At 43.0% G+C, this 12,298-nt stretch overlaps 1 protein-coding gene across 10 annotated transcripts in view; it reads right to left on the bottom strand.

Annotated features, from left to right (window-relative positions):
- The window catches only part of LOC132389230 (NACHT, LRR and PYD domains-containing protein 3-like), a 221,234-nt gene that overhangs the window by 16,622 nt on the left and 192,314 nt on the right, over positions 1 to 12,298 (bottom strand). For 5 of the 10 annotated variants that reach the window (XM_059961706.1, XM_059961710.1, XM_059961711.1 and 2 more), the window contains 5 exons: positions 11,710 to 11,876; positions 7,168 to 7,259; positions 5,408 to 5,574; positions 2,511 to 2,682; positions 2,347 to 2,412 (listed from right to left, as the gene is read on the bottom strand). In XM_059961706.1, the coding sequence (XP_059817689.1) occupies positions 2,347 to 2,412; positions 2,511 to 2,682; positions 5,408 to 5,574; positions 7,168 to 7,177 (415 nt within the window). In that variant the 5' untranslated portion in view covers positions 7,178 to 7,259; positions 11,710 to 11,876. Of the gene's footprint in view, positions 1 to 2,346; positions 2,413 to 2,510; positions 2,683 to 3,896; positions 5,366 to 5,407; positions 5,575 to 7,167; positions 7,260 to 11,709; positions 11,877 to 12,298 lie in introns of those variants that run through there. The other 5 variants (XM_059961707.1, XM_059961712.1, XM_059961713.1 and 2 more) reach the window with 4 other exon arrangements.

Genomic DNA, 12,298 nt, shown 5'->3' with positions numbered 1-12,298 from the left:
TTTTAACCTAAAATGGCCGGGGGACTGGAACTCGGACGATAAAGGTGTGGATGAACCAGCAGTTTTACAAGTAGTTGATGGGTTTAACATGAATGTAAGGAAGGACAAGCCAATGACTGGGTTCAAATACAGACAAAGCAAAATGTTAAATTGTACCGCATAGACAAAATTCAAAAGGGTGGAGTTGCAGGACTAAACGCATTGTATTTAAATGCACGCAGCATTTAGAATAAGGTCGATAAACTCTTGGTGCAATTAGAGATTGTTGTGGGCATCACTGAGTCGTGGCTGAAAGAAGACCATAGTTGGAAGCTTAATGTTAAAGGATAAACATCTTGTCGACAAACAGGCAGGAAGGCATAGTCGGTGGTGGTGTGGCTGTGTTGGTTCAAGATGGAGTCACATCTTGATAAAGAGGTTACATAGGGTTAGAGAATGTTGAATCTTTGTGGGTGGAGATAAGAAACTACAGGGTTTAACAAAAGCTTTATGGGAATCTTATATTGGCCTGCACGTAGTAGTGAAGGTCTGGGTTTGAGATTGCAAAGGGAGCTGGGAAAGGTGTGTTATCAAGTTGATGACATAATTCAATATGCACGGGGAATTAGAAAATCTAAAATACTTCAGGAGTTGGATCACAAGAGAGGGAAATTTATTGAATACCTACTAGAGGGCGTTTTAGAGCAGCTTGTGCTTGAGACGACTCAGGAAATTTCTGTCTTTGATTGGGTGTTATGTAATAGCTCGGATCTTATAAGGGAGCTTAATTCAAAAGAACACAGAACTGGTAGTGATCATAATATGAGTGAATTCATACTGCAGTTTGAGGGGCAGAAGCATAACTTATGGTATCAGTATCGCTATGGAATAAGGCGAATTACCGAGGCATGAGAGAGAAGCTTTCCCAGGTAGATTGGAGAAGGATACTAGCAGAGATGGCTGAAGCTTCTGGGAATAGGTCTCATGTTGCAGGATGGATACTGCCCATGGAGGAAGAAGTTCTCAAGTGTCACGTGCAGGCAACCATGGGTGACAAAGTTAGTTAAGGATTGCATAAAAGCCAAGGAAAGGGCATGCAAGATAACAAAAGTGAGGGAAAGTTGGATTAATAGATAACTTGTAAAATCCAACAAAAGACAACTAACAAAGCGATAAGAAGGAAAAAAAGATGAAATACGAGGGCAGAAAAGCCAGTAATATAAATCAGGATAATAAACACCTTTTTCAGGAATATAAAGAGTAAAAGGGAGGTGAGAGTTGATACTGGAAAATGATGTCGATGAGATAGTAATGGTGGACAAACAAATGGCAGAATAGCTTAATGTGTGCTTTGCATATATCCTCACTGTGGAAGACGCTAGCAACATGCAGTGGTCTGCGAGTGACAGGCAGTAGGAGTGAGTACCATTGCTATTTCAAAAGAAAAAAGTTCTCAGCATACTGAAAGCTCTTAAGGTGCAAAGTCACCTGGGCCAGATGGACTACATCCCAGAGATCTGAGAGAGGTTGCTGAAGGGATGACGGATGGATTGGTCATGATCTTTGAAGAATCACTTAATTCTGGCATGGTCCCGGAGGACTGGAAGATTGACATTGTCCCTCTAGTCTTTACGAAGGGAGGAAGGCAAAAGAAGAAAAATTACAGGCCAGTTAGCCAAACCTCAGCGATGGGAAAGAGTTGGAGTCTCTTACTAAGGTTGAAGTTTCGAGGTACTTTGAGACTAATGACAAAATAAGTTAGCAATGGTTCTGTTAGATTTCACGTTGGAAATAAGCAGCAGACTGGACAAAGGAGAGTCATTGGATGCCATTTACTTGGATTTTCAGAAAGCATTTGATAAGGTGCCGCACACGAATCTGCTTAACGAGATAAAAATATATGACATCACAGGAAAGATACTGGCACGTGGAGCGGAATTGCTGACAGGCAGCAGGCAGCGAGTGGCAGTAAAAAGGGGCCTTTTCTGATTGGCTGCCAGTGACTGGTGGTGTTACTCAGGGATCGGTATTGAGACCGCTGTTATTCAGATTGTTTGTCAGTTATTTAGATGATGGAATAAATGTATTTGTGGCAACGTTTGCGGATGATACAAAGATAGGCGGAGAGGTCGGTACAGCAATTGCAACAGGACGGACGCCGACGGGATTGTCTGTAAATCAAACTCATAGAGGCCTCTGGGTACAGATTCCGAGATCGGGAAGGTGCCGGGTGTTGTGACAAATGCAAATTGCTTCGTGTCCTTCAGCCACAGCAACAAAAACCTGTCCCTAAACAGCCCAATAAAGAGACGTATTCAGAATCGCAGAGTGAAATAAAGGCTTTGAGCTTTCCAGTCCATCACTTACCTTCCAGATGCGTGGGCACTTCAGATAAACCCCGCTCAGTGTCCATGTAGGCGAACTGGCCGTCACCTGTTCAAACAGATTAACCTGCATGAAGTCGGTTCTGTGTAATACTGTAAATTCATCAGCATTTACATCTGTAACACACAGTGTATTGTTCACCGTACCACGTTCCCGTATTTCATTCAATATTCTGCTCAGCTTCGGTAAGTGGTGATGTAGTTTCACAAAGGATTCCCACATCACCTTCCGGGCCCCGGAGCCCCTCTCCATCACCAGATCCAGGAGGAGTTTGGAAGCGCCCGCTCGGTTTCCCTTCTCCGCGAGCTCAGTCACGCTCTGTAATGAACAATGGCGAATATATTGAGGAGCGGAGGGATGGGTTGAAATCTACCCTGAACATGGACTGACCCAGCTCACCACAGATCACTGAGAGCCATTGAAGTTTTCGTCGCAGGAAAGATATTTTAAAAGAAGTTAGCGTGGTCAGTCATGACTTTCTGAATCCCACAGATTGCAGAGTACTTACCCATCTGGCAAGGTTTAAAAGGAGCAGACATAGTGCGAGTGAGCCAGAGATAGAGTAGGTTATTGAGGCTTTGTTGTCAGAGAGGGATCAATGAGGAAAGGGGGAGGATTTAGGGAGATCTTGTGTAATATTTCCGTCCTTTTTTCACGGTTATAACAGTGGGAATGCCAGGCAAGATAGTGGGATGCTCTTCCTACTGGGTGCGGCAAGACAGGGAGAACTCCAATGTCCCTGACAACTGCACTTTCGGGAATTTCATCCAGCTGCAGCTTCTTACAGACTGTGCTGAGGAACTGGAGCTGGAGCTGGATGAACCCGGGATCACTCGGGAGACTGAGAGGTTGACTGACAGACTTTACAGGGAGGGAGCTGGACGCAGGACGCAGGCAACTGGTTGACGACAGCGGGGTAAGGGAACAGGACGCGGGGAACTGGGTGACGTCAGCGGGGTGAGGGAACAGGACACAGGGAACTGGGTGACGTCAGCGGGGTAGGCGGGGGTATGAGTAAGAAAAGGATAGACAGCCACTGCAGGAAACCCCTCAATAACAGGTATACGGCTTTCTGTTTCGGGGTATGGCCTTGCAGAGGAAAGCCACGGTGATTATGCCTCTGGCTTTGAATTTGGCTTTGTGACTTGGAAGAGATGAGAAGTGCTGAGCTGCACTGACAGGGGGAGTTCAATGTCAGTAGAATAGACTGGAGATAAAATTTACGAGAACAGGATTTTTGGAAAGTGTCTTGCCAAGGTCAGTGATATCTTGTATCGACTCTGAAACTTCCTTAAGGGCAGGATGAGCAGGTCTTGGTCCACGTTGGTACCAATGACAAGAGTAGGAAGTGTGGTGAGATCCTGCAAAGTGATACAGATCCAAAATTTCTTGAAAGTGTTTTTGAAGGTAGATGGCGTTGTAAAGCTTTTTGGACATGGGGCTTCATAAATCAAAATATTGAATACATAAGTTGGGATATTATGTTTAAGTTGATGTTTCAGAGGCTAAATTGAACCAATGTGTGCACCTACCTCCTGGAAGGATGTCAATAAGATTGAACGAATGCAGAATAAAATACAGATTGTTGCCACGACTTGAGGATCTAAGATATAGAGAAAGTGTGAATAGGTTAGGACATTACACCATACAGTGTAGGAGGACCATGAGAGATGTGAATGAGGCAGACACGTTTATAAAGGGTATAGAGAGAGTTAGTGCGAAAATGCATTTATTACTGAGGTTGTGTGGGACAAAAATTAGAGATCATAGGGTAATGATAACAGGTGAAAGGCAATATGAGGGAGAACTTGTTCACTCAGAGGTTGCTGAAGAGCGCGGAACGTGCTGCCATCTTAATTAGTCGATGTACATTCGAGTTGATTATTTAAGATCAGTTTGGATAAGTTCATTCAATGGGGGAGTTTTGGATGCTTCCAGTCCGGGTTCAGATCAATGGGACTAAGCAGGGAATAGGTCGGTGTGGGCTAGTTGGGCAGAAGAGCCTGTTGCTATACTGTAGGGTTTGATGACTATGACGAGGTGAAACTATGGCCGGTTCACTGTTGATTTTTTGCCAGGGTAATCCCTGGCGAACCGCAGCAGCTTCACCCTTCACTGCCAGGCTCCTTGAGGGGTCCAGTGCCAGCCAACAGCTGGAAACTGGCAGTGAGGATCAGCCAGCAAACTCAGGACTATTGTGCATGTGTGACAGACCAAAGCCAACCGGTGGTAATGTTGAGTAAGAAGTTTGAACTGAAATTGTCAGCTGCCGCACGTGGAATGTCGTGTTTGGTATGGTGTCTGGCTCTTCACTAATATTTATTCTAGGTGGTAATAGGTGAAAGCACTCCAGTAGCACGAGGACCATTGGAAAGCTGTTTGTTTGTAATTCTATGTCAGCTGTAGATGTTTAGAATATTTTCAGTGGCACTCATGTTGCACTTCCCATGTTAACAGTATATGCTGTGGTAATTACAAACTCAATTTGGAAGTCACAAGGAACAGAAGGTAACAGAACCATGAGGCGTGTTGGGATATTGATCAAAATAAGAGTCAGCAGTTCAAATGAGAGATGATAGTCAGTGTTGCCTGAGTTGAAAATGGGGTTGAAGGTAGACTGAGAATGAGCTGAGAAATAAGTCACTCTGTATTTGATTTGTGGGAAACCCGTGGGTCATCAGAAGAACACATTGATGAATGGCCACTAAGGCTGAACATTGGGAACATTGTCTGATGTCAGAGAGAGTGGTGTAGAGTGGTTCTCTGTCCACTTGCAATGTCCGTCAATTGTCACATCACTAAATTCACCAGTCAATCATTGCCTGTATCCTACTCTGTCTATAAATGAATGTGATCAGAAAACTGGAGAGAAGCTTGTATTGGCTAATAAAGGTTCAGGGTTTCCCCCGGTGAAAACTCTTTTCTTGATGTTCACCACAAGCATTACAGGATTTTCGTTGCCCAGAGGTGCCGTTACACCGGTTCCGTCGGTCTGTGATTGATTCAGTAGAATCTACGCTCAGCCTATATTCCAACCACTTACGTGATACTCTCGCTCATTGAAATGATGATCTTGAGTTAACATGAAGCTGACTCCCTCCACATCCTCCTCAATCGCCTGCTCTAGTCGCTCCATATAGAATCTCGTCAGCTGGAACAGTTGGTGATCGTCACAATTTGACAGGAAGACGGAGATGGTGGAGTTCAGATCTGTAGTTGGTCATAGAACATAAAATAGTAGATGTACCACGCGTATGCGGGCACAATGCCAATTTAAACCAATCCCATCTTCAGGAACACGGTCAATGTCCTTCCGTTCCCAGCCTACTCATGAGTTCAAACGCCTCTCAAACGCTGCAGAATATCTGTGTCCAGTCCATCCCTCGGCAGCTCATTCCAGACACCTATCACTCTCTGTGGAAAACATGCATCCTAAATCCCCTTTAAACTTTACCATCTAAACTTAAACCTGTTACCTCAGGTTTTTGTGGTGAAACTTGTCTGAACCCTGTACAGACCATGCACATCATTCTCGTTTTCTGAACAATACTGAAATTGTCTCTTAACCAACGCGTATCCAGTTACAGTCTAACTTTAACAAGTACCTCAACTCATCGTAAGCACACTATCAATTGTGTTGCCACCTTCAGGGAGCTATGCACATCCATCACAAGACGCGACTGTACATCAATCTTATTATCAGTCCCAACATTCACCGTGCACATTGCTCGCGAATTTGACCTCTCAATATGCAACTTCTCACATTTGCCTGAATTATCTGTAGTTGGTGACTCTCTGTTCCTATTTCTAACTGGATGCCGAACACTTTGACAACAGTCCCAAATTAATTCAACTCCTCCAACTCTGTAAATCAACGAATAAGTCCACCCAGTATATCATATGATTAACCTATTTGATTCACACACACGACACATGCCGAAACAGTGATTCTTGCGGACACTGCTGGTTACAGACCTTCAGCCAGAACAACGCTCCTCTGGTGCTGACTCCATTTTATGTACCCAAGACGACTTTGAAATCAACTTACAGATCCTCAGCCCGAAACGTTGAAGGTTATTCTTTTTCACTATAGGTGCTTCCTGACCTGCTGAGTTCCTCCAGCATTTTGTACGATGCCCTCTCCACTTATTATTTTGTTTTACTTTAATCCTATTCGCCAAAGATATTTCATTGCTTCAGTTGCCACCCACCACCCGGATTCCCTGTGTACAATTTCTCTTGTTCACTGTCTCCTGCACCCAGCCCGTCCTCCCTCAATATAACGTCCTTTAACTCGGCCACAGAAAACAAACACCGGGAACTCCCCTCACCTCCATTGTGCAACAACCCGTTAATCTGGGGAGAATTCTACATTGCCCTTCCAAACAGAAAACACCTTCTGTTTCTCTCACTGGCTGTCGGAGGCATTTCCCACATCAGGGCGTACCGAATGCTGACAGAAATTCTATCTGTTCCCTCGACTGTTACATTGCCCGCTGTTGTATTCCTGTCTGAGTGTTACCCACAGCCACCTTATTTAGGGGTTCCTTCTCCTTTCACTCAGGTGAAGATCTGTGTGGTGAGGGGAACGATTCGATCATTCCCCTCGTTAGGTCCCAGCGCTGGAGCTAGTGAATTGTTCCAGTGCTCATGGACACTTTACCAGTTGGATCAATGACTCCTTTTGTTGGTACTTTTCCTCTGCTCCTATATCGCCCAAGTTTATCCCTCTGAACAATTGATGATTTGATTACACGTGTACCACGATGACAGATTTAATGAGAAAGAGCCCAATGAACATACCTGTGTCCATTCTGACTCTGACTGACGTTGGTTGATTATCGTCTGCTTGTCCGACGTCCGGGTGGAAGAAAGCCCCACCTGCTGGCAATGACCTGAATTACACAAATAAAAAAGTATGAGTCAGTTACTCTGTCCTTCAAATTTAAAACACTTTTGTAACGTCACTGCTCACTCTCCTACATTCCAGGGAGCAAATGGAGATTGGAGCAAAGACCTCCAACTGAACACAAATTTCAGGAAGATAGCAAGGAAATATAAGGAAACTTTCTTAAAGGAGCGATGCACGGAAGCTGAAGAAGCCAACAGAATTGGAAAAAAGAAGAGATCTGTTGCAGAAGATTAGAGACATCAAAGGAACATTTCATGTAAAATGAGCATAGGAAAAGACAAAGAAGGGAAGGACCTTACAGAAGCAAAGGACATCAAAGGGAGTTGGCAGGAACACACAGAAGAATTGTAGAAAGATCCAACAGCGAAGACATCTGCAATGACTTCCTCATCGATCTGGAGCCAGACATTCTGGAAAGTGAAGTCGAATGGGTGATAGAAAACATTGCCAATAATAAGGCTGCAGGATGTGACAGGATTCCAGTAAAATTGTTAAAAATTCTAAAAGGTGATGCTGTAAAAGTGTTGCATGCAATTTTCCAGCAGACCTGGGAAAATATAAACAACAATGACTTTTAGGCTGGATTAAGATCCGTTTTTATCCCAGTACCCAAGAACGGAAATGTCAAGTATTCACGTGCTAGAAAGGTAAAGCTAAAGATTATGCAAGCAAGACCCTAGCGATATATGGAACACGAACTACCAGATAGAAGCTGCTTTTAGAAGAGGCAGAGGCACCAGAGACCAAATTGCTAACCTACGCTGGATAATGGAGAAATCGCGAGAATTTCAGAAAAGTATTTATCTATGTTTTATTGACTACTCTAAATCCTTCAGCAGTGCGGTCCATAATATTATATGACAAATACTTAAAGAAATGGGAATACCTGGACATCTGTTCTGCCTTATGAGAAATTTGTACAAAGATCAAGAAGCAACAGTTGCCAGACACAGAACAACAAACTGGTTCAAGATTTGGAAAGGAGTATGACCAGTCTGCATACTGTCACCCAGCTTATTTAATCTATATGCTGAACATATGAGGAATGCTGGTCCAGGCGACTCAAAATGTTGCAGTGAAAATTTCCAGACAGAATATTAACAACCTCAGATATGCAGGTGATACTATTCTAATGGCTGAAAGTGAGGAGGATCTGAAGAAGCTTCTAATGAAAGTGAAAGAAGAAAGTTGAAAGCTGCTTCTTGCTCAATATTAAGAAGACCAGCCAGTCCTATTAACTCTGTGGTAATAAATGGAAAGGAAGTGGAAGCAGAGACGGATTTTTTCGTCCCTGGTTCAAAGATTTCTATAGATGGTAACGGTGATAGCCTTTTCAAATTTATTGGGTAGGAGAGCTATTTTGTTGCATTGGAAGGATCCTAATCCACCTACTGCTTTTTTCTGGCTCTCCTCCATTATGTTTTGTTTAAACCTGGAGAAAATTAGAAGTCGGACGTTCGATACATCTTTCAAATTTGAACAAACCTGGCCACCTTTCATTCAATATTTTCAGAAGATCTAATTTCTTATCTTTTTTAATTTTTTTATAGTTTTTTTCTTTCTTTTCTTTCTCCCTCCGTGAAGTTTCAGATTTGACTAGAAAGACGCTTTCTTCTTTTTTTGTAATCTTGTCCTCAAGTGGACTACCCAGTTCCCCCCTTTTTATTGTTTTAGTTTTTAGTTTGTTTAGTGTTTTTTACTCTCCTATAAATAGAACATTTCCAGTCTTTTTTTGTATGAATTGTCAAGAGGAGTTGTGGTTCTCTGTTTATATATAATAGCCTAATATTATATTACACATGATTTTGACAGTGCATATCATTTTCTTTGTTTGTGCGTTTATTCTATTATGTATTTGATATAACTTCACCTCTGATTCGTATCTATTCATATAAATTTTTTAATCAATAAAGAAAGATTGAAAATGATGGTAAATGCAGCGTATTAAACGGCGCTTACTTCTGGGGAGGGTAGCAATGGCAAATTTAGATAAAATACTGAAGTGCAGAGACATAACATTGTCTGCGAAGGACCGTAGAGTCAAGTATATAGTATTTCCAGTTGTGATGTAAGGCTGTGAGAGCTGGACTATTAGTAAGGCTGAATACAAAATAATCAACGCCTCTGAACTTGGATGTTGGGGGAAAGAGTTCGTTGGACAGCAAGAAGATCCAACAAGTCAATACTTGGAGAAATACGCCAGACTGCTCACTGGGAAGCTTGAAAAGCTCAATTATTTTGACCACATCATGAGGGGACAGGATTCCTTGGAGAAGACTCTCATGTTCGGTAAAACAGAAGGCAAAAGAAGGAGAGGATGGCAGAGGCTACGATGGATAGATAATAATATTCAGGAAATGCCTATACCCTTGGGGTATCTTAGAGAGGCAGTCTCCAGTAAAGAGGCTTTGTGTGCAGTAATGCTGTTGTATTTGGCTGTGTTCATGTGTTTTCATGTATGTTTTGAATGTCTACTAAACTTGAACATAAATTGGACAATGATTGTATCATAAACAAAAAAAAAGAATGAATATAGATGTTTTCAGTCAATAACAGACTTGTAAGTGTTGCATTTTGTCCCTAATGCAGACAGGGAGCAGCCATACTCCAAGCATCTGACCACACAACACCCACTGGGGCAGCCTGCTGGCCCGAGGTGTGTCTGTTTACTCTGCCGTTTAAACCCAGACACCTCAAACAAAAAGCAGCCACCGGGTCCCTCCAGCCCAACGTGTCAGATAGTAAGATCGTGACTTGCTGTTAAAATCACCCGACTCCGCACTTGCAGGCAACACTTTATTGGTGTCCACTAAAAATATGCTGAAGCCTTCTCCATCCGAGCTCATTCTGAGGAGATAAATCCCCTGAACTCCCACTTCAGTCCATTGCCCTGACAGCTCCGCCAACTCCTTGTTAAGGAAACTCCTAAATGACGAAGCCCATATCCCTATTGGTTGGTATGCTAAATTGGTATTTGGTTTCACCAATGAGAGACAAGTAAATGTCATGTCACTTCACGAGAGATACCGGTCACGCGCAGCATGCTTAAATCTTCTCATCGTCAGCCCGAGGGTGACGAATTTCCGCGAGAGGGCGCGCGTGGGCAGTGGGCGGGGCGGTGAGCTGGTGTGCGGTAGATGGGGAGACTGTAGAGTCAGTAACAGGGAACGGGGAGCGCGTCCCTCGGTCCCGTACAATGCGGACCAGCTCACCAATTGTGTCATGGTCGATCTGCAACCTGCTGGGATACAACATTAACACACAAATCTCGATGTATATACTTAATCAATGTATGGTTTCTTTTCACTTGAACTTATATTGGCTTACACTAATTAAACTGTCAGAACTTTTCTAATCAACACACCAAGTACATAAGTGGACCACTCGGCCTACCGAACCTGCTGCTGATCTGATTTAAACTTTCGTTACGCATTCTCCCATGTTCATTTCGTTAACACTTCAAACCCACTCTTCATAAACAAACAGAGCTTTGAATGGAATAAAAGGCTTTAATTTCTCTGGGCAGTGAGCAGAAAGAGTTCCTAACTCCCGCGATCAATATTGGCAAAAGAATAGGAGGGTAAGAGGGTGAGTGGGGAGGGGGAGGGGAAACTGTTGCTGCTTTTCACTACACGATGCCCTCTCCATAGCCAATCTTTCCACAGTTTCTCTGAACATTGCATCTACCTTTATATCAACTCCTCCATCATCTGACCCAACACGCTGCTTCCCATACTGAGTTTAAACCGACTCCGGCAGCTCCAGTAGTCTTGGCTGCAAGGACATTCGTTCATCTCAAGTACAGGTATAACCCATGGCTTTGGTACAGGATCAAATGGGAACATTGCAAAACCTATTTCTGCTTAATCACAGATTCATAGGTTCTGACAATTTATTGGTAGAAAAACACGATGACGACAGGGTATGTAAATTTAAATTATTCGTTGGCATTTGCTAGTTCAGACTGAATGAAATGTGGTGCTGGGACATTTGGCTTCAAGATGGTTTGCTCCTAGCAGAGGCTTGCACGACGATATACTCGAGGGCAAGTATATCATTGCAGCTTGCAATAGACAGAGGAGTCAATGACATGTTCCTGTAGTTCATGGTAATTCCACATTTCTGCATTCACTAGAGCCAGAAGCGCTGCGGTGTCTTCTAAAGGGAGAAAATTTTCAACGCATTTTGAGATGATTGGGACCTAACACAGACAAGCAAGGAAACATCAGACCAGATAAAGAGTTTGAAATGAGCAAATAATGTGAGGAATATGCATGGCTTCACAGAGCTGATGCTGACAGCGCATCAGTAGATCTGGAATGATTGCAACTGGCACTGCTACATTTATTCCGCATCACTCCAGCTATTTCCTCTTTTCCTTGGTACAGAAATGTAATTTCTAAAGGAGTAGTGTTTGAGTAAATGAGACACACCAAACTTTCTCCTGACTTTCAATGGAAACTCTGAGTCAGAAGGGTTCTGTCGAATTGATGATCTCCGTCCTCGGGCTGGTTCACTTGTTGCTGTTGCCTCGTTTTCAGTTCTGGTTCACTTCCAGTTGTGGGCATTTCTTCCAATAACCCTCTCACCGGAGATCTAACTTCAATAAAAGAAGTAATGAAGTATGTTACTAAAACAAACGAGAACAAAGCGTTAACCTGACATTTAAATTTTGAGCGCATATGTCATGATCCGAGTGAAGAAATCTGTAACTGTTCCTCAAACTTTACAAAGCCTGATATGGGATACAAAGGAACACAGACAAAATGCTGGAGGAACTCATCAGGCCAGGCAACATCTGGATGTCAATGCTCCTCTCTTCCAGCTGCTTAGTTCCTCCAGTATTTTGTGGGTGTTGCTTGGATTTCCAGCAGCTGAAGATTTTCTCTTGCTTGTGATGGAATACAAGGAAGTCATCATTCAGTCATAGTATAAGATACAAGTCATAATATATAACAGGAGAATTATGTGATAAAGTCATTCTAGTCTTCTCCATAATCAATCATGAAGGATTATTTTCCA

Source organism: Hypanus sabinus, unplaced genomic scaffold (assembly GCF_030144855.1).
Source record: "Hypanus sabinus isolate sHypSab1 unplaced genomic scaffold, sHypSab1.hap1 scaffold_505, whole genome shotgun sequence".
NCBI lineage: Eukaryota > Metazoa > Chordata > Chondrichthyes > Myliobatiformes > Dasyatidae > Hypanus > Hypanus sabinus.
Note: the sequence above shows the minus strand (reverse complement) of the source record. Positions and strands in the feature narration are given on the sequence as shown.